This window comes from Apteryx rowi, unplaced genomic scaffold, assembly GCF_003343035.1.
Source record: "Apteryx rowi isolate R43461 unplaced genomic scaffold, aptRow1 scaffold_70, whole genome shotgun sequence".
In the NCBI taxonomy this organism is placed as follows: Eukaryota; Metazoa; Chordata; class Aves; order Apterygiformes; family Apterygidae; genus Apteryx; species Apteryx rowi.
The window spans coordinates 1004139-1026724 of NW_020450983.1; the positions used below are offsets into that span (position 1 = coordinate 1004139).

The 22586-nt window shown below is 36.6% G+C and overlaps 1 protein-coding gene across 1 annotated transcript in view; it reads right to left on the reverse strand.

The window, feature by feature from the left end:
* The window catches only part of DNER (delta/notch like EGF repeat containing), a 100948-nt gene that overhangs the window by 72131 nt on the left and 6231 nt on the right, over positions 1-22586 (reverse strand). Inside the window, exons 2-5 of the mRNA XM_026087025.1 lie at positions 21636-21877; positions 14755-14884; positions 13634-13930; positions 2027-2121 (exon numbers count right to left, since the gene is read on the reverse strand). Coding sequence (XP_025942810.1) covers positions 2027-2121; positions 13634-13930; positions 14755-14884; positions 21636-21877 — 764 coding nt within the window. The remainder of the gene's footprint in view (positions 1-2026; positions 2122-13633; positions 13931-14754; positions 14885-21635; positions 21878-22586) is intronic.

Sequence of the window (22586 nt, forward strand, 5' to 3'; positions counted from 1 at the left end):
GAGTCTGTGGTGACTTCCTAAATATAGACAGATTGGATAAAATAAGATCATCTACAACTGCATATAAACTCTCAGCCCCACAGGGTGAAAATTTTTTAGCGAGCACTGTATCTATCTTGGTGTTTCTTTCCTCTCAGAATACTTTTTCAACTCACCCCCATACAGAAAAAATAAAAATTTGTCATGTATCTGGCAAGTTCCCAAATATTTACATTAATTTCTTCTGAATGAATTCCAAATGAATTTGAACAATCCTCTAAAAATTCAAACACAACTGCATCCAAATGCTGAAAACTGTTAATTCTCGCTTGCTAAAAACAGGCCTCCAAATACCAAGAAACGAGGCTCTGTTCCATGATTTCATGTATTGAAATTTTTTCAGTCTTACTAAAAAGACAGAGCAATCTCTCTCTTGCCATTTCACATTTGTGTTCAAAACAAGAAATGCAAAATTTTCTGATTATATTTGACCTGAGTTGAGAAATGCTGTGACTACATCAACTAAGGAGATTTTGGACAATAGTTTTGGTTCTGCTTATAAATGATCCCCGTCATCACAGCTGACCAATTCACTTTTAATAACAACTTCTGTTAATGTGAACATGATAGCAAATAGTTTCACAGTTTAGGTCACACCTGACAGTCAAAACAAAAGAAACTCATTAAACTGAAATTATTGTCCTTATATAGGTATGTAGCCATTGAACCAGAGATGTTACATAGGCCTTTAATACAGGACTTGCAATGAAATGAAGAAAGATATTGCAAGTGACTGGGAAACTGAGCTGTTTCAGCCTGTAAACAGTTTAAGCACATAACCATCATAACATGAAAAATGGCAGTGGCTTTCCAACCAGCTCTGCCCAGATTAACTGTCAAAATAAAACATTACTAAAGACAATACAGTATAAAAAATGACCAAAAAATGACTGTGCATACTCTGCAAACTGCTTTTAAATGGTGCCCTCCATCGAGGGTTTTAAATACAGCTGTAAAAACTACTAATTTCAACATATTCTTGCTTTCAGGAATAAGAAGTAGTTGTTTGCTTACAAATTCGAGGCAGTCAGAGAAGCCACGCTCACAGATGCCTTCCTTACCAAGGTTAAAACGCTCATCATGAGCATGATCCAATGTTCCCCGGGAGGAGTGGGACAGCTCCCACTTTCAGCAGTCCCTGCTCCAACCTGTCTGCAGTTTGTCTGCTTGCACCAGTTTGTTTTTTCGTGTGAGCATGGCCTTTTATAACTGAAAGCTGGGATTCTGGCAGATAAGATGACAGTATGAGAAAAGTAGGCTAGCTGGGGAAAATCTAACTCTAAAATAGCAGTAAAGTTGCGAGCCAGAGAAGAACTATGTTGGCAGGTTTTCATTTGAAAAAATTTCCAGTAATAAAACTCCTCATCCCAGTTGATGGTATCAGACCTTTCAAGGAAGTTAGACTCAGTTAATTAGAAGTTACAAAGCAAGTATTTGATAGAAAAAGTGAGTAACATAGAATTCATTTAAATTGTTCAAAAATGTGGTTTATATGACACATAAATCAAAGATTTCATAGTTGATGACGACACTCAAAGCAATAATCCAAAAATCAAATACAAATATAAATAAATAAGTTTATTTATATAATCAGTGAGAACTACTTTCCCCCAGCAAGTATGGCTTGCAGATTAAAGAAAAAGTTCACTGCATGAAGGAGAAAAGAAATGTTGTACTTTCTCAAGTCAAACTGACATCTTCAACATGCCTTTCCTAATTCTTAATGTATACTGATGGCTCAGAGACAGTTTACATGCTTACATCTTCTAAAACACTCAAATGTATGAGGAAAGTTATAGCATGCAAAGAGCTGTCCTGGCACTGCTAGATGCCTGAAGGCTGTCTGAAGTTCCTTCACATACTTTAAGTCATTCGACAAATGTGCCTATCTGAAAGACAGTGGTCTAAAATATCCAGGCAAACTGACTCTAAAAAAAAAGAAAAAAAAGTATTTTTATATTCCATCACATATGACAAATACTCTTACTTTATTGATGTATTCTGTGGAACTGCAAAGGAGATAAGCCGGCCTCCAGCAGAAGTATTGGAACTAGCATTTCCACAAGCCACATCTGGGGTTATCTGAAGATAAAAAAAATATTTATTTAACACTAAATCACAAAATATGACCAAAGAAAACAAGAAAATCTTTTTTTAAAACAACAGTGGTAACCCAACAGTCATCTTCTAAAAATCATCAGGACAATTTCCTAAAAGAGATTTCTGAAACTTTCAAAATTACTTTCAAAAATACTCTCCCACCTGCTCTAACAAGACCCACTATTACTCTTTCCAGCTATAACATTTTTCCAAGGTGAATGGACAATCTGTGCTTTCAGATGGGGAAAAATTAAGGGCATAGTTCAGAGTGAAAGGATATTTTTGCCAAATCTCTGATGCCTATTAAGCATGGAAGTCAGTGACTATTAACCAGATCAGGACACCATACAGCACAGAGAGAAATCACAGACAGACTCCCTAAATATCTATATCTTGTAGAAAGATTATTTCACAAAGGCAGGTTGAAGGCTATTACCGTTTCCAGTGATACTTTTATTCCAGATATGTAATGTCCTACGCGACATAACTGGGTCTTTGTCTCATCTTCATCAACATCATAAGTAGTTTTAATTAAGTAGTTTTCAGGTATCTTCATCAGCTTGACTATGAAATATCACACTGTAGTGCAAAAAGTGCCTCAATTTCTTCTTAAAATTTCTAAACAGATTTTGCAGTATTATTTTGTCAGTCATCTGGAATATGTCCACAACCTTTTTATACTGGCTAAGTGAGAATTCAACCTGACACACTTCCATGAATTAATCTTCCATCAACAAAAGAGCCAGAATCTAATTTGTAAATTAAAGTACAATTCAAATTCATATTTTAAACATTAATATGAAACACCTGCAAAAACATGGAAAAGAAAAGTCCAGGATATTATATAAGTAATAAATTTTAAATGATTCAGAAGTGATTTTGATTCAGGCAAGGCAAATGCTCAATATTCACACCTCCCCAGAATGCATGGATTGCTCAGTTCATTTTTTCATTGTTGAATTGCCTGGCAGATATAACATGAATATATATATATATATATGTATGTATGTATGTATGTATAGGTTACAAAAATAAAATGAGACACAGTGTTGTTGAATTTACTTAAAGAAATTTGGAAAGATGATAATAGATCCATTACTATTTCTGAAACTTGGATTTCAAAATTATGGAGCTAACATTCAAAGCATGATGAAACTAAAATGAATTTGGCTAACATTCTTCCTTTTACACATGCCAACAGTCAAACTGTTCAAACTTTCATTTTCTGTGAGAATCTGTGTGCCTATTGGAAAAAAAGAAACAACATCTCTGTTCCCATACAGTTATACAATATCTAAGAATAGACTCACTGTTACGATTTTTATATAGCTTTACAATTTCATGCATCCATTAACTTGGAACACAACGAAAAAAAACCAGAATATACTTCAAACATTTCGTTTACCTTACTATTCCATTATAAATTTGTAAAGTTAAGTGTACAGATGTCTTTGACACTAGAATAAAAAATAATGAAAATTAAAAAAGCAAGAGCTGAACTAAGTTGCTGCATAAAGGACAGCTGAGACCCAACCCTATTAAAATGGGAAAAAAAGCAAACAAAAAGAATTTGGTTAGCAAACATGTAAGAATAAGAATTAGTCAGCAAGGATAGCATAAATATGAAATATTTCAATGGTAATCAGAAGAGCTAAGGGCAACATGCAGGGTTTTGACACTTCTAACAGGAGAGAAAGATGTCAGACATTACAGATCTAACTAGTAACTCTGCTTGTAATTGGCCCTGGCTTTCATGCTCTATGAATCTGATAAAATAATCATCTAAAACAGTAGGACACTGAAAAACAGGATTTTATAAGAACTGAAAATTGACTTTTTTCCATTAGAAAAAGCCGATACCTGGATCAGATGAAAAACACAGGAAGAAGCAGTAGCACTGATAAGGAACAAAAAATGGTGCCAGCAGCATCCTAAATCAGACAAGTACTACTAAAGAGACAAAAATGACAGCTTGGACACCTGAATTAGGAAATAAGTTACACAGAGTTTTTCCACAGCAGTGGAACATTTGTATACAGATTCCTAAGAATGTCCCTCCTCTGTCTTAACAGAGCTCCCTGCAAAACTGAAAAATCTAAGAATGAGGGCAAAGACGACCAACATGTTACAGTAAGAAAAGAAACTCAGAAGATGAAAACGGTCTGTGAGTCTCACTCTCAAAAAAAAAAAAAAAAAAAAAAAAAAAAGCTGCAAGAACTAGTAGGAGATATTTAAAATAGAGCTCACTGGAAAATAAATGGTTTTCAGAAGGTAAAACAAAGAGCATGTGATAAACACTGCCTTCCTATACTAATTCCTCTTTAAAATTTATGAAAGTAAGATTCCTGCAGTCAAAAATACAAACAGACCATTATAAGTCATTTAAAGATAATCTTAAAAAAGCCGTTCTGTATAGCTGCAATGACATCAAACTCTTCCAAAAATTCTCCTGAAGCATTCAATAGGACAGAACCTTTAACCCAGCAAGGAAGCTCCTTGAGGAACAGACTTATAGATACAACACCAACGATGCAACTATTTTAAAAATAGTCGCCAAAGAAAACAAAATCTTGATGAGCCAGCCAGAGCCTGAAGTACGCTTAGGAGCTGCTTACCAAGATAAGCTCCTATATCAGCACAGAAATGGCCTCTTCAGTATGTTATGCATTTTAGAATGTTTAAACACCAAATCACCAATACCAGGACATACAGTATTCCTCTTTGTACCAGTGAATCAGTATAAATACAAACACATCCCATAAGTTCCTATCTAAATAATGTTCTTGCTTTTTAAAAGAAATCATAACACACAAAAAAAATGCATTTATGTCTCAAAGATTTAAATAGTGTTAACTTTTTGAGTCTTTATCTGTGTAAAAGCAGCATCATCTGAGAAAGCAAGAGTAAAGCCTCCAGGAGGAGATATATTCCTAGACTCCCTATCTGGACCTTTAAAAGACAGCAGTGATGCAGCTAGAAGATTACTTTACCAGTCTGCAGCAGTAGTACAGATGAGATTGAAAAGGAAATCAGTTGTGGTACCCAAGACTGTTCTTCCTTGTTACACCTTTTGTTAAAAAATTAAATAGCATGAATTTTATAGATATTCTCCTGCCTTACACATCAATCAGAAAAAGAGATATACATGTAATTCAACAAGGGCTAAAACACAGACAGAGATCCCAAGACAATATTTTTATATGACTGCTTTTACTGTTTTGGTAAATTAAGTGTACTAGGCTTTAATTCGATGAAGCTAAGAAAAGTAACATACAAAGGCTCTTTAAGTCTTAGGCCAGGATACATATATGCAGTCTTTCACTGTTGAAAGTAGTTTTCTGGAGACATCTGTTGTATATGAAATTTCACAGTGTGTTTCTTTGAAAGCTGACCTAACATATATTTGTAATTCTGCAAGGCCTTATTAATACTGTCAGACTAATCCTGAACAGTACAAAATGCAGCCATTCTACTACAGCAATACGTGTTCATATTTCTTTTGTATCTCAATGCTGTGAGTTTAAAGGATTAGAGAAGGCGGCTTTACTACTTGCAAAGCAGCCCATACTATCTCAAACGTAAAACTGGTCTGTAAGTGGAATGATGAAATTCACATTGCCTTAGCAATTCCCTGCCAGACCTATTAACAATATAGTAATGAATACTTCTGAATATCAATGAATACTTCAAACACTGGAACAGGTTGCCAAGGTATCTTGTTGAGTCTCTATCCTTGGAGATATTCAAGACCAACTGGACACGGTCCTGAGCAACCTGCTCTAGCTGGGGGGGGTTGGACTGGATGATCTCTAGAGGTGCCAACCTCAACTGTGCTGATTCTCTGCATAAAAATTCACCCTGTGAGCCAGTTGCCCGCAAACTCTTTACTGGTGTAAACTCCCGTTGCAACCTCAGTGACATCAAAGCTGTCACAAAACTCCAGAGCTTCATTTTGTAAGCATCCGCAAAGGTTACACAAACAAGCACGTGGGCATGCACACACACAGTTGCGTGCACACACACACATGTATATTTTAAGTGACATTTTCCTCCTATGCTGGCTGTAAAGATTCTCTTTGATTAGCCTATTGCCTTTCCATCTCAAAAAGCCATTCTCATCTTTTTAGTCCTAAAGGCAACAAAGAAATCTGCCTGGTCTTGCAGCCAAAGCAAAGTGGAGCAAATTAGTCTAGAATTAAATAGAATACATGAATGCACACAGCATTCCTGGATTACACATTATTCTTGAACTAACTAAAGAGATAAATATAAAATCCTCTTACTGAAAAGGGTCAGGACAAAAATCAGTGCTTAAAAAACACCACAAACTCTAAGCTTAAAAAAATAAAACATACTTGAAAAGACAATATGTTAATGGAAAGAGTATAAAAATTAGTTCTTTGAGAAAAACAAGGTTACGTTCTGGGGTGGTCTCCCATGAAAACTAGCATCATTATTTAAAAAGAACCTTTCATTTCTTCAGTAGGACAGCAGTCATCAAGACAAACGCAATATAAGGAACGCTTTTGCAAATGCTAACTCTTTCAAATCTTCTTCCAAGGCATTACATATTAACTTTTAACTCAAAAAAGCAAGTTTCATAACTTGCAGTTTTGCTTTTTCTGAATATAAATCTACTTTTCCATCAGGATTAGGCCTGCAGGATTTCTCCTTTTTCAACACTTGAAGAGAGACAAGAATTCACTTTTATTTTCTAAGCAATACAATGTGCCTGTCAGCATTCCTTAATGCAAGGGGAAAAATATTGTAGAAAAAAATAAAAGAGGTTAGATCTTGACTACAAAATCTTGATCATCTGTCTGCAGAGAAATAAAGAAGGAGGAAAATAAAAGACAATGTAATAGAATCAAAAGAAAGGGATCAATTACTGTCTTCTTGCAGTCAAGATGCCAGGAAATAATCCAGGCTCATTGCTGGTGCAGAGGCAAATCCCACTCACATGGGACAAAAAGAAAGAAAAGGAGTTCTCTTATTCTCTAGCATAGTTAAACTACTGGTTCAGAAAAACTAGGGCAAGATGCTTTACCCCAATGTGAGTGTATTTGCTGCTACTCTCAAGAGTTTCACACAGGATGATTGAAAGAACACCAGAACAGAAAGAAAATAAAAGCCTATTTCTAACACATCTCAGCAGTGGGAGAGAAAAGCAAAAGTGTCTAGAGTAGGAGTAGTGCCTCTCTGAAGAACACCAAGGGAAGACTGACAGACTGCATCCAAAAACGGTATCAAACCAAGAAATCTTGCCAGTTATTGTAGCACTTAAATTTAATGTAAGRAAGTCTGCATATCTACCCAGCCAATCCTATCACAGACAGTTTGTGTTTCTTCGCTCATCTGAGCTGAATTCATTTTGTGGAGTCAGCAATCATATTGTAAAGAGAATCCAGTAAGAGAAGGTTTTGATGCACTGCAATCCTCTAGATAACACTACTAAAACATGGTATTTCCTATACAGGATAACAACATCAATATTATATGAAGAGGTATATGTTTCAACAAGCGCAGTAAGTTATCTTATGCAATGACACTTTCTCAGATAGATTATCTGGGTCATCGTATTAGCCAGATGCCTTCTTGTCTCAAGCTGGCCACTAAAATGAATGTTGACTTCACAAAACCATTCATGCAATCGATGTTAGTTCCTTGAACAAGTAATGGCCATTTCTTCTTGCAAAGTGTATGGAGCTGTTTTGAACAACACAGAAAAACACTATGGAAACAATCTCCTTAAGCAAAAATTCGACGTACTCAAATCTTTACACTCAGACTATGAGTTCAGGTCACCAGAGAGTAAGCTAGGATGTAACCGTCATCAAATTCTGTGAGGTTGGCCACAGATGCTTCTACTCCATGTACTTTTAGGTCAAAACAATGAGAGGCAGTCAATCCTGACATTTTGGGGGATTTTTCCCCCCCAAAACTCTCAAGGATTTCAAAGTGGGATGATTCCTGAAAGAATAGTTAAGAATCCAGATACTTTTTAAAGACAGCACCAGACTACCAAAAAAACCCCAAACAACAAGAACAACAAAAAAACATGATTCTCCTCTCTAGAATTTTCTTTCCAGCATGGAAAAGGTATTTCTATCCTGAAAGGGCATAAGAGAGGTTTGACTTCAGGAAAGCTGGTATTTTAAACATCTTTTAGCAATGAAATATATCAAAGTATAATTTGGGTAAACTTCACATATGTTTTGTTTGGGTATTTAGAGCTTCACACAAGTTTTGTGTGAGCTTTTAGAGATGCTTTGGTCTGTGTTTTGAAAATAAATACATTAAAGGGAATCACTTATCCAGCGATGCTTACACCAAGTTGTCTGTCAGAATGGCATTGGCATAGAAAGTTCCATACACACATATTATAGAGGAGAGATTTGGTGAAGTTACAGAATGAATCTAGAAGAAAGTTAAGATTACTGCAACAGAATCTTTTCTTTAATATCCTTTACTTGTTTCTATGATATCTTTTTCTAAAAGCATAAGAAAAATAGAGGCTTCTAAAACAAATCTTGTATTTCCTTCAGCCTCCACCCATTTTCAAGTCAAGGATTTCCTAAGCTGTCATTTCTAGAGGTGTAGTTTCTGTGTATTTAGTAACCTCAAATGGATATCTCCTCCAAGATTTTTTTCACTCTCCTCCATAGCATACTTTGGCAAAAACACTGCATGAACATTTAGTAATGCATAAAGCAGTCAAAGGTTCAAAGGTCTGTTTCAAGAAGAACTATTTCTCAAGAATATTCAGGAGCTGCAGAGCAGGAGCAATCTACACCCTCTTTCAGGAGTTTCCACCTGACCCATGTGACTCCTTTCGAATTTACTAAGAACACACGTACAACAAATGCTGCCCCTATTGCAAGGGTAATTACAAGTTTATTGTAGTCTTTAATCATTAGTTTCAAAAGCTAAAAACTGAGCATCAGTATTGCACTATAAATAAAAGGTTAGACTAGCACTCACACGCTTAGCGTTCTAACTGCTGGCTGCATACCTGGCAAGTCACTTCACTGCTCTGTGCTTCAGTATCTCCAGCTGTAAAACGTGAATAATACTGCTGATTTCCTTTGAAAATTTTTTGAGAGCTAGTAAAAGCAATATATGAGTAGGAAACTGCTATTTTTATCTTACGATTTTGTATACAGAAAACTTTGTTGCAACCATTATTTGAGTGGGATTAGCGATTGTTTCTTTTTTCTTTGATTTTTGTCAAGATAAATCTTTTCTATACTGAAACATGAAAGATCACTGGACTGAGGAAGTCTGGATTGCTAGGTGTATCTGTCTTGCAAGCGGAACAATTCACTTGTCCAACATAAAAACAAAGTTCTTTTTCAACAGCTGAGCACAAAAATAAATTCCTGATACAACAAGGAAACCAGTAGAAGGGAACATTTTTTCCTTAATGGTCTGGGTTTGTCGCCCCTGATTTGCACATCAGAAAAAGATAGACTAATTCCTTATAGCAAGAGCTGTCTGAGAAATCATCCCCTAAAACACCCGTATGTTTTCAACTGGTGCAAAAGTGACAGAGGAAATCTGGTCAAGCATGCATTGCCAAGCGTGTCCCTAGTATCTAGGGAAAGGAAAAAAATGTCCAGCTGTCACCATACAACATCCTTCTCTTAGACAATTTGCTAGTCTCAGGTGTTAATTTTTTCCCGAGTCCCCAAAGCTTCCTGAAAGAGCTTCCATGCAAACTTTGCCGCTACAAAATAGTGAGAGCTTTCATATGGCAGATTCCAGCAAAATTTCTCTCTGAGCAGACAAGCAAAAGAGTATGAAGAACAATATTTCACTTGCAGTAACCGTATAAAATGTGAAAACAGATTGACTTGAAAGATCCAATGATGACAGCAGCAGCCTTGCTTGTCTATGAAGCTCAAGAAAGCTCAGTAGATTTCGCAACACAAAAAACAATAGTTACTTTTTTTCCCCCCTTTTAAAAAGGGGCAGAAAAGGATGAAGGTTATGTGAGGAAAGGGAGCATCTTCCTGCTAACACTTAACTCTTTACTCTTGAAGCCTCAACCAAGGAGGCTTTGGAACAGACCTTCAAGCAAATCAGCACCCCCTTCGCTTTCATGTAGATCAGAGACAATGTCTTAAATCAGCACCTGGGAACCTTCTCTTCCACAGAAGCATCTCTCTCTTGTAGTGTCTTCCAAAGAACAGAGAAATCACTATGCTACACTAGATTGAGAAAAATGCAAGACCCATCACAACATCTTAAAAACATATAGACACAAATAATTTACATATTAGTGTTAATAATGCAATTCTGATTTATAAACTGCTTGTATTTCTCAGATAACAGAAGACACACAGAAGGGTGGAACTATTAAAATACCAACTTGTCAACTACCTGTTTAGCTGAAATGCTTAATGGATCTATATAAAATGCACACCAGGCAGAAATGTTACTTATGCAGTTAAATACCAGACTCCAAACTGAAGAACACACCAGGGAAACCTGACACAGGAAAGGGCATGCCCTTAATTGATCAGGACATGCAGGGATGACACTAAGCAATGAAAGCAGATCATTGTTTGTTTCTGCTTCAGTGCTCTCTCTCCAAACTCCGTACTCTTTGCCTGACATATGTTTTACAGTACAATAATAGATATGGTAGAGGGTATTTTAAGAAACAAAGCTTGTTCTCCATACATTGCCTACCATAATTTCCACTGAAATAGGACACGGTCTGAGTTAGAAATGCTCAGTAACTAGCCCTATAACTTCCTGTACTCCAGATCTAATCTGTGGGTCATGCAATATCAAACATATATTTCACACAAACCAATATTACTTTCAGCAGTTTATTTAAATAAAGCTAAAGAAGATACATGAATGCATTTGCTTGGGCTAGCAAAGTATGATGAAAAACAACTTCTTTCACGGATTCAAATCACGCCTGTTCACTTTCTTGGCTTTGCAGTGTGTGAATATACCTCAGCAGAATCCTACTCCTTTAAACACTTTAAAAACAGATGCAACTGACATTTTATGTATTTATTCCTGAATAAACTCAAATGAAGTAACTTTCCTCTACAATCCATTTTCTGTGAAGAAGAGGATGTCACAAAGATTTTAACGGTCTACTGAAATTAAAATATTTCTTCACCAACAAGCTTCATTATTGCCAGTGCTCATTACTAAGTTGGCATAAACAAGATCAAAAAAAGGTACCACTGCTACCCCCAAAACAAATGCTCCCTTCTGTGGCTTTGGGATGCATTTTGCACATACATAACATTATTATAGGTGAGTGATCTCTGGATCAACTTGGAGACTTCTAGTACCAATTGCTGTAGGAACGGCACATGCAGGAGTACTGGCTTCCTATCTCCAAGAGAATAGTGCAGAGACCTCCAACCATCCTTACAGTGACAGATGTCAAAGAAAAAGGGAGAAGGATGGTCACGTAACAGAATGAACTTAATACACACATTAAAAAGGCATCAAGAGGTAAATAATTGATACTTAGTTGTTAAGTTTATGAATACACATACTTCCCACCTATACTTGATTTTCACATGTAAAGATTAATATTTAGTTGTAACTGGGTTAAGTTCTCCTACTTTTTGTTGGTTTGCAGATATTAGAATCTCTGCAAGACCCTTAAGATTTGCTAATAAAAAGAATGTACAAACAGCGGAAAGCAGAGGTCATTTCTTAAGGATCTTATGTTGTGTACATTCCAGTTGTACTTTTGCCAGATATTGTAGTTTATGGATTTACTAAAAGTTATAATAAATGTTTACAGCTTTCTAACTGCTCTGATATCCCTTCAAAGTGTTCATTCCTCCAATTTTCTCATTCTTTCAAACATGACTCATTTGTCCTTTTCTGTTTCTTTATATTTGTTGTATGTCATTACTAGTATTGAGGCAAATATAAATGTTATATTTTGAACTGTTTTCCTTAGTGTAGCAAGCAATAACATACAAAATATGAACGAGGTCTATCTAATTCAAACTATGGAGCTCGTGGGAGTCAAGTCTGAGACATCAAAAATGTAAACATTTGTGATAAAGTTGATTTAAAGGTAAAAAACAATAATTTACGCTAACATGTGTAGACAAGACCAAACTGTATTACAATGTCTATAAATGGATCAGACTTTGCAGGCCATCATAAATGAAATCTACAACATACTTGTGATGCAATGCAGTATCTTGTAAAAGCAAGAATTTAATAACAGATCAGGAAACCGTAGGCACTGTGCATTTGTGTCCACTGTTTCTCTGAAAATATCACAAACACATTTACTCTAACTTCCTAGGCATCTTCTGGGTGATCTATAAAATTAATTGGTAAGTCTGGGATGCTTTCAATCAGTTTTCCTGCCAATGTGGATAGCTAAATCTGAAAATAGTAATTTACATCCCAGGATGTATTATGAAGTAAAGAAATGATTGACTGAATTCTTGGAACTTCTGACCAAGATAAGAGACAATAAAATATTTCTACATGTCACACACAAAAAAAAAAAAAAAAAAGCTTATCTGAAAATTCTCTATGAACAGGCAATAACCACATATCATTTTTAACATGGAGTAAAGTGCTGTGCTGAAAGTCATAACAAGTGAAGGTGAAGTTCTAAGATGGATAGCAGAGCTCGGCAAGCTGCTATGCCAACTTGCAGTTTCAAGCGGGAATTCAAATACAGAGTCCCCAAGCAGAGCTATGACTCAAAGGGCTGTATGTAAACATGAACCCTGACACATTCAAAAATGGTTATTTTAAATTTTTACTTCACAACTTTCACAACTTCAGGGCAAGATAAAATAAAGTTTCCTAGAACTAGAATGTCAAATCCTAAAAGAGCCTATAGGCCTGTACTGTCTCATTTCCTCCAAAGGATATTGTATTAAAGGCAGAGATATTGAATGTTCTTTTAATGAGTATTCATTAAAAAAAAAAAATTGTCTCAGCCATTTTTCCTAAGACTATTAATAATATTGGCTTCAGTTGTTCCTCCCCTGTCATTGCATCTCTACAGTTGTGCACTGTGTTATATATTGACCGCTATTTCTAATTTTCAAGTAGCTATGTTTTCTTAACACTACAGGATCCACAAAGCAACATGGGACTGTAACTGTTAATCAGAAAAAAATCATGTTAGAAGTACTGCTGTAATCTTTTGATTGTCTTGAATTCATTTGATGTTTGGAGATATTTGAGGGGGTTATTTTTTCATGAATGACCAGAATAAACAATATTATTTCATTTCAAAGAAATATCCAATACAATGTATGTAAAAACATAGCCTCAAAAAGACCAACTTTAAGCCTGTTACCCTTAACAAATGTCAACTTTCTAGTGGTTAACTTTACCAGAATATTAACTCAGAGATCATATCTTCAGTCCTCCCATATAGTCATCTCTGACATTATACACAAATGACAACACAACGATGATAACCATTAGACGTTCCTTTGCATGCATTTTTATTTAAACAAAATACTCTCACCTCTATTTCATCCCATTTCAGATCTACAACTTTCTGCCCGGCTTTTGGCTGCCATGTAGGTAGTGTCACAGTTGTTCTTGAGCGAGGAAGAACAATGTCGGGCTCCAAGGTAGATGAGACCGGGCTGCTTTGTCTGGTTGACGATGACTCCGTCCGTCCAGAGACTGGAAGGCTGGGAAATGAGTGTTCACAGTTTGTTCCTTCATAGCCTTCACTACAGATACAGAGGTAGCCATCACTGCTGGCGCTGCAGTTACCATGGTGACAGGGGTTGCTGGCACAAGGATCTGAAACAAACTGGGAAAAAAACATCACATGGGTCAATTACTGCATATAAAAGATTTATTTCTGAGCTTTATAAAGACCATAAAAGATACTTTTTCCCCCCTCTGGTATTTATCTCCTAAATATATTTACGGACCAAACTCATCTCTAATATATCTTCAAGAAAGTAAATTCAAAGGATTAGAGAAGAATGTAGATTAATGTGGTTCACAGCTCCCAGATCACTTAATGCTAATTCACTGTTGATATGGTCAATAAAGCAAAGCGGTAAACAAAAAGGGGAAGGTGGCCACTGCTGACATTGCCTACTTTTCAAGAACAGTCTCAGAGTAACCTCTGTAGGGGACACAACAAAAATTTGAGAAATGTGATGCAGTAAGTAGGCATGGGGCACAGGACAACTGCAGATCACCAGGCGATGACGTGTAGTGGTGGGTCGTCACAATCCACCACACCATGACAACCACGGTCATGGGCTTGGCAAAGTTAACTTGAGAACAGCTAGGCTTGTTGCCTGCACTTCTTGCAGGGGACAGCTGTTTCAGCAACTCATTCATCTGATGCTGGAAACTTTCAATCAGGAGTGGCTGGGGCAAAAGAATGATTATTTCTAAGACAGCATCAGCATTTGTAACAAAAAATAACAAGACCGAGTTCTGTTATGTGGGAAAAATCCTGTCCTACCTTGCCTGCTTTCTTCTAATTTCTAGCTTAAATTTATCTACAGACAGTTTATACTCCGTTCATATGCTGCTATTGACTTTCTGGTCATATATTTCTTCCTTCTTCCACGTTGGCATTTACATCCGTAATGTATTTATGGAATATATATCTACAAACTCCTCCCAAGCTTCATTTGACAGCCTCGTCTTGCAGGAGGCGGCTTCCACTTGCACGACCGTACTAGCAGCCGCATTCCCAAGCTTAGCTCTGCCTTTGGCAAACGCATCAATACTTTTGTTTGTCCTGGAAATAAAGAAATGTTTGCCTCAGTCAGACCTGCATCACACCCCTGACTCATCGTCATCACTTGAGCAGTTAATACAGTCAGGCCGTTCCCTTAATGTGTCCTCATGTTAAAGTGATAATCCATCACTGAAAACAGATTTTTTCTTAAAGTACAAATTTCATCCAATTATTCCTGTGCTAAAAGTTTCGCAGTTCTTCCCTGCACAATAGTGCAGTCCTTCTCTGCATGAGCAAGGCTTCCTATTCTTATATTTCTTGAAAAAGCACCGCAGTTATCATAACTAGGTGTTTAATAAGATAGCATACACGTTTTATTGCTATAACACATATCACTAATGTTTTAATTTAGCATGACCAAAGTTCTTAACTCATTCACCCTTTCCAAGCATGCAACATCTTAAAATGCTCCATTTTATGTTTGTGCTCATTAGCTCTCGGTATATTTTTCAGCTCCATCTTCCTAGCAACGCCAGAAAGCTTTTTATATATATGTTGTTTATAAATTAGCCAAACAAGATTGTCAGCCTTCTAGAAATAACCTGGAATAGCTTTCCTATGAGCAAAAATATCAGGCACTCAAAGTCTGTAATTACAGAATCTTCAGGGCTAGAAACAAGTATTGGGTCTACACTAGGAACTTCACTTTCCCATCAGTTCAAAGTCCTGGTTTCAGGGACACCAGACCTTAATACTACACTTTCTTATATAAAGCAGTACTATAATTGACCGTGCCTGGAATTTTTCCCTTGGCTGGAATTTCTCCAGATCCTAGTCTATTGTATCATTTTTAGACAGAAACACACTACTATGACATTTAATTTTGAAAATAGTTAATTATGAATATTGGATTTGTACTGATGGAGAAGAATTAGAGCTAGAGGCCATGCAAAATATATGATATACTCATTTATCTTATGGTTCAATTATAGCTCTGAGTGCTATTTACATTGCATGGGCACACATCTCAATATATGTTAGGTGATACATTAAGACATCAGGGTCAGGCTCTGACTCTTCAGGCTCAGCTATACATAAATATAAATATTTAAATATGCAGTTTAAATATACTTAATATATCAAGAGTCAAAAAAGTACGGATTTTTATGACGTGATGGGCTTATCTCCTAAAGTCTCTCTTTCTTCCAAATCAACAGAATATATAAATTCCCAGATGACAGTTACTAGATCACTTCTCAACAAAATAATATGATAGAAAAGAAAAGAACAGTTACCAGGAAGAAACACAACCTAGGTTTGTTCTATAGTTTCTCAATTATATTTTCAGGTTGCTCCCATCGCCAAGAAGCAGAGATTTTCACAGAAGTTTCCTTTTCCTTTAAGAGTGTTGAAGATAAAAAGTGTTGAAGGGTGAACAAAGCTCTGTTCCAAAATTGTTTGCAACAGTTTCTCATATTCTGGTTGCTTAGACTAGATCCAATTTGAGTTTCAAAAACATGCAGCCTTCCTATTGTTGGCTAAGCTCTTTACTCATTATTCCACAATTAATCCAAATTGACATTATCCTATCTTCGATTAATGAATCAGCATTAATTCTAATTCCAAGAAATTTAATTGCTTTAGTCACACCCAAATGTTATTATTGGCAAACTTTTGTAACAAGAAAGGACACAACATTTTCAAGCAGTCACAAAGGGCACTTTTTCCGCCCTTGGTCAATATATCCTTTCTTTTTACAAGCAGAATAATTGGAAGTGTTCAGCGATGCACATAGTTTGCTGCAAACTGTTGCAAGCTTGTTTAACTCCAAAGGTAAAGAGACGCTTACGGACACCCACCGCTCACTACTCCATGCACTGGGCACCCAGGAGCCCTTTGTGCCTTGAGAGTCCCCACTAATGTCCCCCATGCACCCCAGTGAACACGATTAAGACTGTTCAGTTCACATGAAGAATAAAAAATATCAGTGTAGATACAGAACTTCAGCCATGCACTTCATCAGGATTTAATTTTATAACGTATTTCACAGAATTTAAGATATCCTTCCTTTTTCTTAGTTATTATTAATTCTAAAGCTCATTTTTCTTTCAAGACATTTATCAAAAACAATATCCTTTTTGCACATAAAAGTTTTCTGTTGAACTAAAGAAAAGTTCATTGTGATTAACAATTACAAAGAGGCAAGGAAATAAAATTGATTAATTTATGCTGTGTTTGATGTTTCTGTGATCCCTCTAGTCTTCTCCTAGCTCAGTGGCGTCAATGGATGGCAACCACTTTGAGAAACAACGTGACACAGTGAACAACATGGCTACACTAGAAAAAATAGGTAGCAAGATTACTGGACAAGGCTTTTAACAAAGTTTTGAAATTCAGGGAACAAAGTAAACAATGTCCTTGGTCTCAAAACTCAGGGCTGATGCTAAGTATACCGTGAGTACGCAATTAAGAGGGGATGTTTTTCAGCCTTTCCTTGGAAGTTCACAGTACTTTGCAGCAGTATGTAGCAAGTATCTATACAGCCACTGATTAAAGATGAATACAATGTAATCACTACTAAAAATTTCCAGATTATTTTGTTCAGAAGTAAAATTTCAAGCAAGTATATCTAGTATGTAGGTCTCTTCTTTTTTTTCCCCCATTTGTCCATTTAAAATTCTGTCTGTGTTCATAATACACTCACTGCCTAAATAGGCACAATCAGCAGTTGCAGTACCTCGCTGACAAAGCAGAGCTAAAAATTGTAAGACGCATTTCCTTCCAAATGCTATTTTATATGCCTGGACAGCTGTAACTTTTGCAGTATTCTTCCCAGTAAAATTTTAAGATAGATTCATACCAAGGTGCACTTGATATTGCAGTTAGTTTTACAAAGGCAGACAGAATGTTAACACAGCTACAGTACAAACACTAGGCTTTTTTTTAAGAAGCACGCTCACAAACATGTATTTTATTCTTGCTATGCCAATCAGCCCAATTGTTTCCTAAGTTTTTTGCTTAGGATAAAACACTGCAAGATGTGTATTATCGGCAAGATCTTTTGCCGGTACTCTTTCTGGAGACACCAACTGCACCATTTAATGCACATTGCATTCAGTCTCCCCTCACAATATTCCATTTGTTCTATCTGGAGACATTAAAAAAAAAAAAAAAAAACAACTCCAGAGAGCTTCAAAAACTAAAAGATTAAGCTTAAAGGCTGTAAATGAGCTGATACACACAATGCAAAACCTGCCTTCCACCTGAGACTCTCTTTTCAGATGTGTTAACATAAAACTAACTTTTGGCCGTTGCCTATAACCACACACAACAAAACATCAGCTTGCAACTTGGCTTCAATACAACACAGAGCACCCAGAGCAAGTCCAGCCCCCAGATCAGGGATTCAGCTAATTAAGTTCTATGCAGTGTCTGGCAATCTGTTAAAAAAGCAGAGTTGCCACAACAACGTCAAAGTTTGGTATTTTATACCTATGTTGAGTAGCACTCACAACCTCCAAAACAGTTTTCAGATATTAAAGCTCAACAAGAGACCAAAAAAAAGAAGAGACCAATTCTTCAATGGCTTCCTGAGAGAGTTTTTCAAGTTACACAATAAACTGTTTTGTTTTTCAAACATGTAGATTGACTATAGCTGATTGAGATTTTGAGGGCTAGTTTGTTCACATGTCCGGGTAAAAACAGGTCTCGGGAAGTCAGTACAGGACAGTGGTCCTGCACCTACATTGCTGAACAAATCCCCAATACAAAAGCAGGTAACTTCCCCAGGAAAAAGAAGATCCACCCCGTATCACTGGCAGAGGAAAGGGATCAGACACACCAATTCCAAAGTATGCACAGTGCATTAAAAATTATCAGTTTATGAAAACTTCAAAAATAAATTAAAATCTTGCCTATAGTCTAAGATATTATCAGTTTGGGCTTTTTTAAAGTAGAAAAATTTTTAGAACTAACAAGTTCTTTCTTATAAGCAGGTCTGAAGTATCACACTGTCTTTGCATATTCATCCATTTATGAAAAATAAATGGAAACAGACAAATGTTCTACATAGCAGTGGCAACAAAGATTATCTAGAAATGTAATCTCTTTGAAAGAATGGTTTAGTTATGCTCAGACTACTATTTAAGCTGAATCTGATTCAATCTTTCACACAGTGAAGTTTTGAATCCCATTCTATCACGCATTATATATTAATGCAAACTAGGAAATGAAACAAAAGAGAACAGGATGAATTGAAACAAAAAAGTCAGATGCTTAAAAGAGTGTCCACAGAAAAAGCATTGAGATGAGTGTATTAACAAATGCATTTTCTTCTATTTTGAGAAAGACTGTTTCGTGATTCAGTGGGACTAAGCAAGACATGTGGGTTCAATTTCTGGCTCTCCCAGAGACATCGTTGACTTGAGGACACTCAGTCTCTATTTCTGCCTCTACAGTTTCTTAACTGTGAAAAGATTACATTTCCCTTCTCACACTGCCTGTATTGCCTAGCTAGAAAATAATTTTTTTTCAGGGTGGGAAGCACAGAGCCAGATGAAGATAGGAACTCAGAAGTACCACTGAAATACAAATCAAAATAATAAGGTAATAAATCTCAGTACAGGAGGGCTAAATCGGTAATGTGTGCCTATTCAGGTTTCTTTTGAGTGATGCAAGTATTCAGATAGAAATTTAAAGAATCTTTAAATTTAGGAAAATTTTCTAAACTATACGCTGTTTTCTAATTAACCACAAAAGACAGTAAAAACATTCATATTGTATGCTTAGACCCTACGCTCTTCAGCAAAACTGAAGATTTGCTTGAAAACAATTAGGTCGAAGAGTACATTAATATTTCAACTGTGATTAAATACAACAGAGATAAGAGTGGCTAAAACATTGCAATTATGGGAGGGTTAGGATGAATGAGAGTCGTTATCTCACAAGAATGTAAAAATTAACAGGGTATCAGCACCTTGGACCACAAGACCTCTCCACCTGAAAAGCTACCCGCAATTCCTTTCATATATATATCTAAGAATGCTCTCGCTGCTTACAAAAAACGTGGCAGAACCAGTATTGACATAAAATGTAAAGAATTGTGTTGGAAGGAATGCAAGTTTCACAGAAAAAAATAGAAAGAGGTTGATGGGAGAAAAGTACAATATAAAGCATTAATTTTTCTTTTTAAGGACAGAATAGGGATGTACACCTCATTTAAGCAAATCTGTAAATAAATTTTTAAAAAAAATTATGCGAGCAATATGAAGTACACAGAACAATGACCAAGTGACCAGGTAAGCCACACATGGAATGCCCACAGAGCAAGACACCCCTCTCTGGGCATGTAAGTTAAAAGCATGTTAGCAAGGTTTTCATAGCTAAGCCCTTAAAAACTAGGAAACAGAGTTGAGATTTATTGGAAATACAGTTCATAGCTTCTGTTCACCTGCTTTATGTAAGAAATCTTTATTTACATGACAACATACAATATTTCCCATAACTTGCCTTGTTCAGTGTTTAGTGAATAAAACAATAACCAATAGTCCCCCTGTGACATAGACAGCTTACCTCTTTCAGTCATTAGTAAATTTGTTTTCTCTATACCCAAAGACTGGAACTGATACTACAGGAACCAACGCACTCAGAAATGGCAAATCTGTCAAAAGGGCAAGCAGATTTGGGGTTGCCAAGCTGAGAAGTCCATAACTAGATTTTTTCAGAATACTTACCACTTTACTGATCTGTCAAGACATAAAGGACCACACCTAATTATTTTAATTGCAGTTTTGAATGCTGTTTTTGCAAATCAGTACTCAAATCTCTCAGAGACCTGGAAAATCAGGAATTCACGGCCATCTACGATAAACTTTTCAGTTTTAGAGTGTTAGTTTACATGACTTGGCTATAGTAATACAAATGAACTTTGTCTAAGCAAAACTTTATGCAGGACAACTTGAGGCCACTTCACTGTCATTAAAAACATTTACTACAAATGAAATTGTATATGTTGACATCAGTTTTCTGTTGCAGTCTCAATACATTCCCAGAGAACAGACTAAACAGACTAACTAGCCCTTTACCCTAAAAGAGGTGGTGACCCTAGGGAAAAAAGTCTATTAAAACATAATTAAATTATATGTTCCAGAAGGCCAAGTTATGGTTGCACAAAACCCAGCATTTCTTTACTTTGGGGTGCATAATTTAGAAACTCTGCACTCTTTTAACATGTGGAAGAAGAGATAGGGCAAAAGGTCTTAATTAGACAGGGTTTTTTTAATATTCAAATTTTTAAAAAATTATTAAATATCACCTTATAAAATAATAACAGACATCTGCAGGACTGGCACCTTTTGATCCCAAAGAGCAGTCCACCATCACCTGAGCTGTCAGAGCAACTGACAGCTCTTCAAAACTCTTACTTTCCCTGGTCCACAGAAAAAGGCAGATATTTCTCCAGTGGGATTTGCACCTTCCTTTGAGGGAACTGAAGACAGCTAGACTGCAGACTTCTGGCTTCTATTCTTGATTCTGTCATGCAACTCACTCAAATGCTTCCGTCCCTATTACCCCCATCTTCTCTCTGTATTTCTCCTTGCTGCTATTCTGTTCACAATTTTGACACCGACACATGGCAACAAAACTTCCAACTCAGCTCCCATGAGTAGTGCTGCGAGAGGGAAGCTGGAGAGAAGGATGCAGGCCCGAACTCAGTGATTAAAGGTATCCCATCTCTGTGGGGAAAGCAGATCTGTTTCCAAAAGCGTCTGTGGCTGTGTGAACCCTGCCCTGCACAAGGCCAAGACCGCACAGGTCTTCACTGTCCAGTGGGTGCTCCCGGCTCCTCCTATGTTCCTGCAGGCCCTCTGGAGCAGGCTGCTCTGTGCCACCACGTCTGTCACTCTGTGCCAGGCGATCTGGTGCTGGAGGAGCTTGTCCACTGCTGCCGGAAGGAATTATGCAGGCAGGGCTGCCCCATGGGGTGCAGCTGCTTAGCTGCACCTTGCTTGGATGCCACTGCGTCCATATAGGAATCAGAATGCTGCCATTTAGCTAAAAAACAAGAATGTGCCAGTATGATACTGTTTGATACTAAATAGTAGCCATATGCTATGGACTACATCAACATGAGCCCCAAGTATCTGAAACTTTAAGGAATAGGCAGGGGAACTGGCTAGGCCAGAAAGTAATGGAAAGCAGAGTTTACAAAAGTCAGAACAATCACGGCTTTCTTTCCTGTTGGACAAAACTTTTATATATTATATGTAACATTAATATGGCAAATACTTCAGTTTCAATTCTTAGAAATTCACTACAAGCTGCAACACAGAATTGGAATTAATCAAGATTTAGAAGACTAATGCCAAGAACTGTATCATGCTGAAACTACAACGTAAGCAACATCTTTCTAGAAATAAACAATTAATGTTTTCTTTTAGCAAGTCCACTCAACTCCCCAGCCCATCAAGAAAGATATCAATAAAACAGCAACCTCTATCAGATAATTCAGGACTTTATTCTTAGCTTTAAAACACTGTTAACCATGAGCATTTGAGAATGCTTCCAAGCTGCCATTCTCGTTCTGCGAGTTTTGAATATTAAACTACCAGTAAATCTAATAAATGGATATAAAACTTTTTCTTTACTCAATGAAGCAGCAAAAAATGCCTAAAGAAATTGTCTGTTTAATTGAGAACCAAAGCATGGCTGCTCAAAACTATTTGAAAAACCAGCAAACATAACAAGGCAACTTTTAAACAGC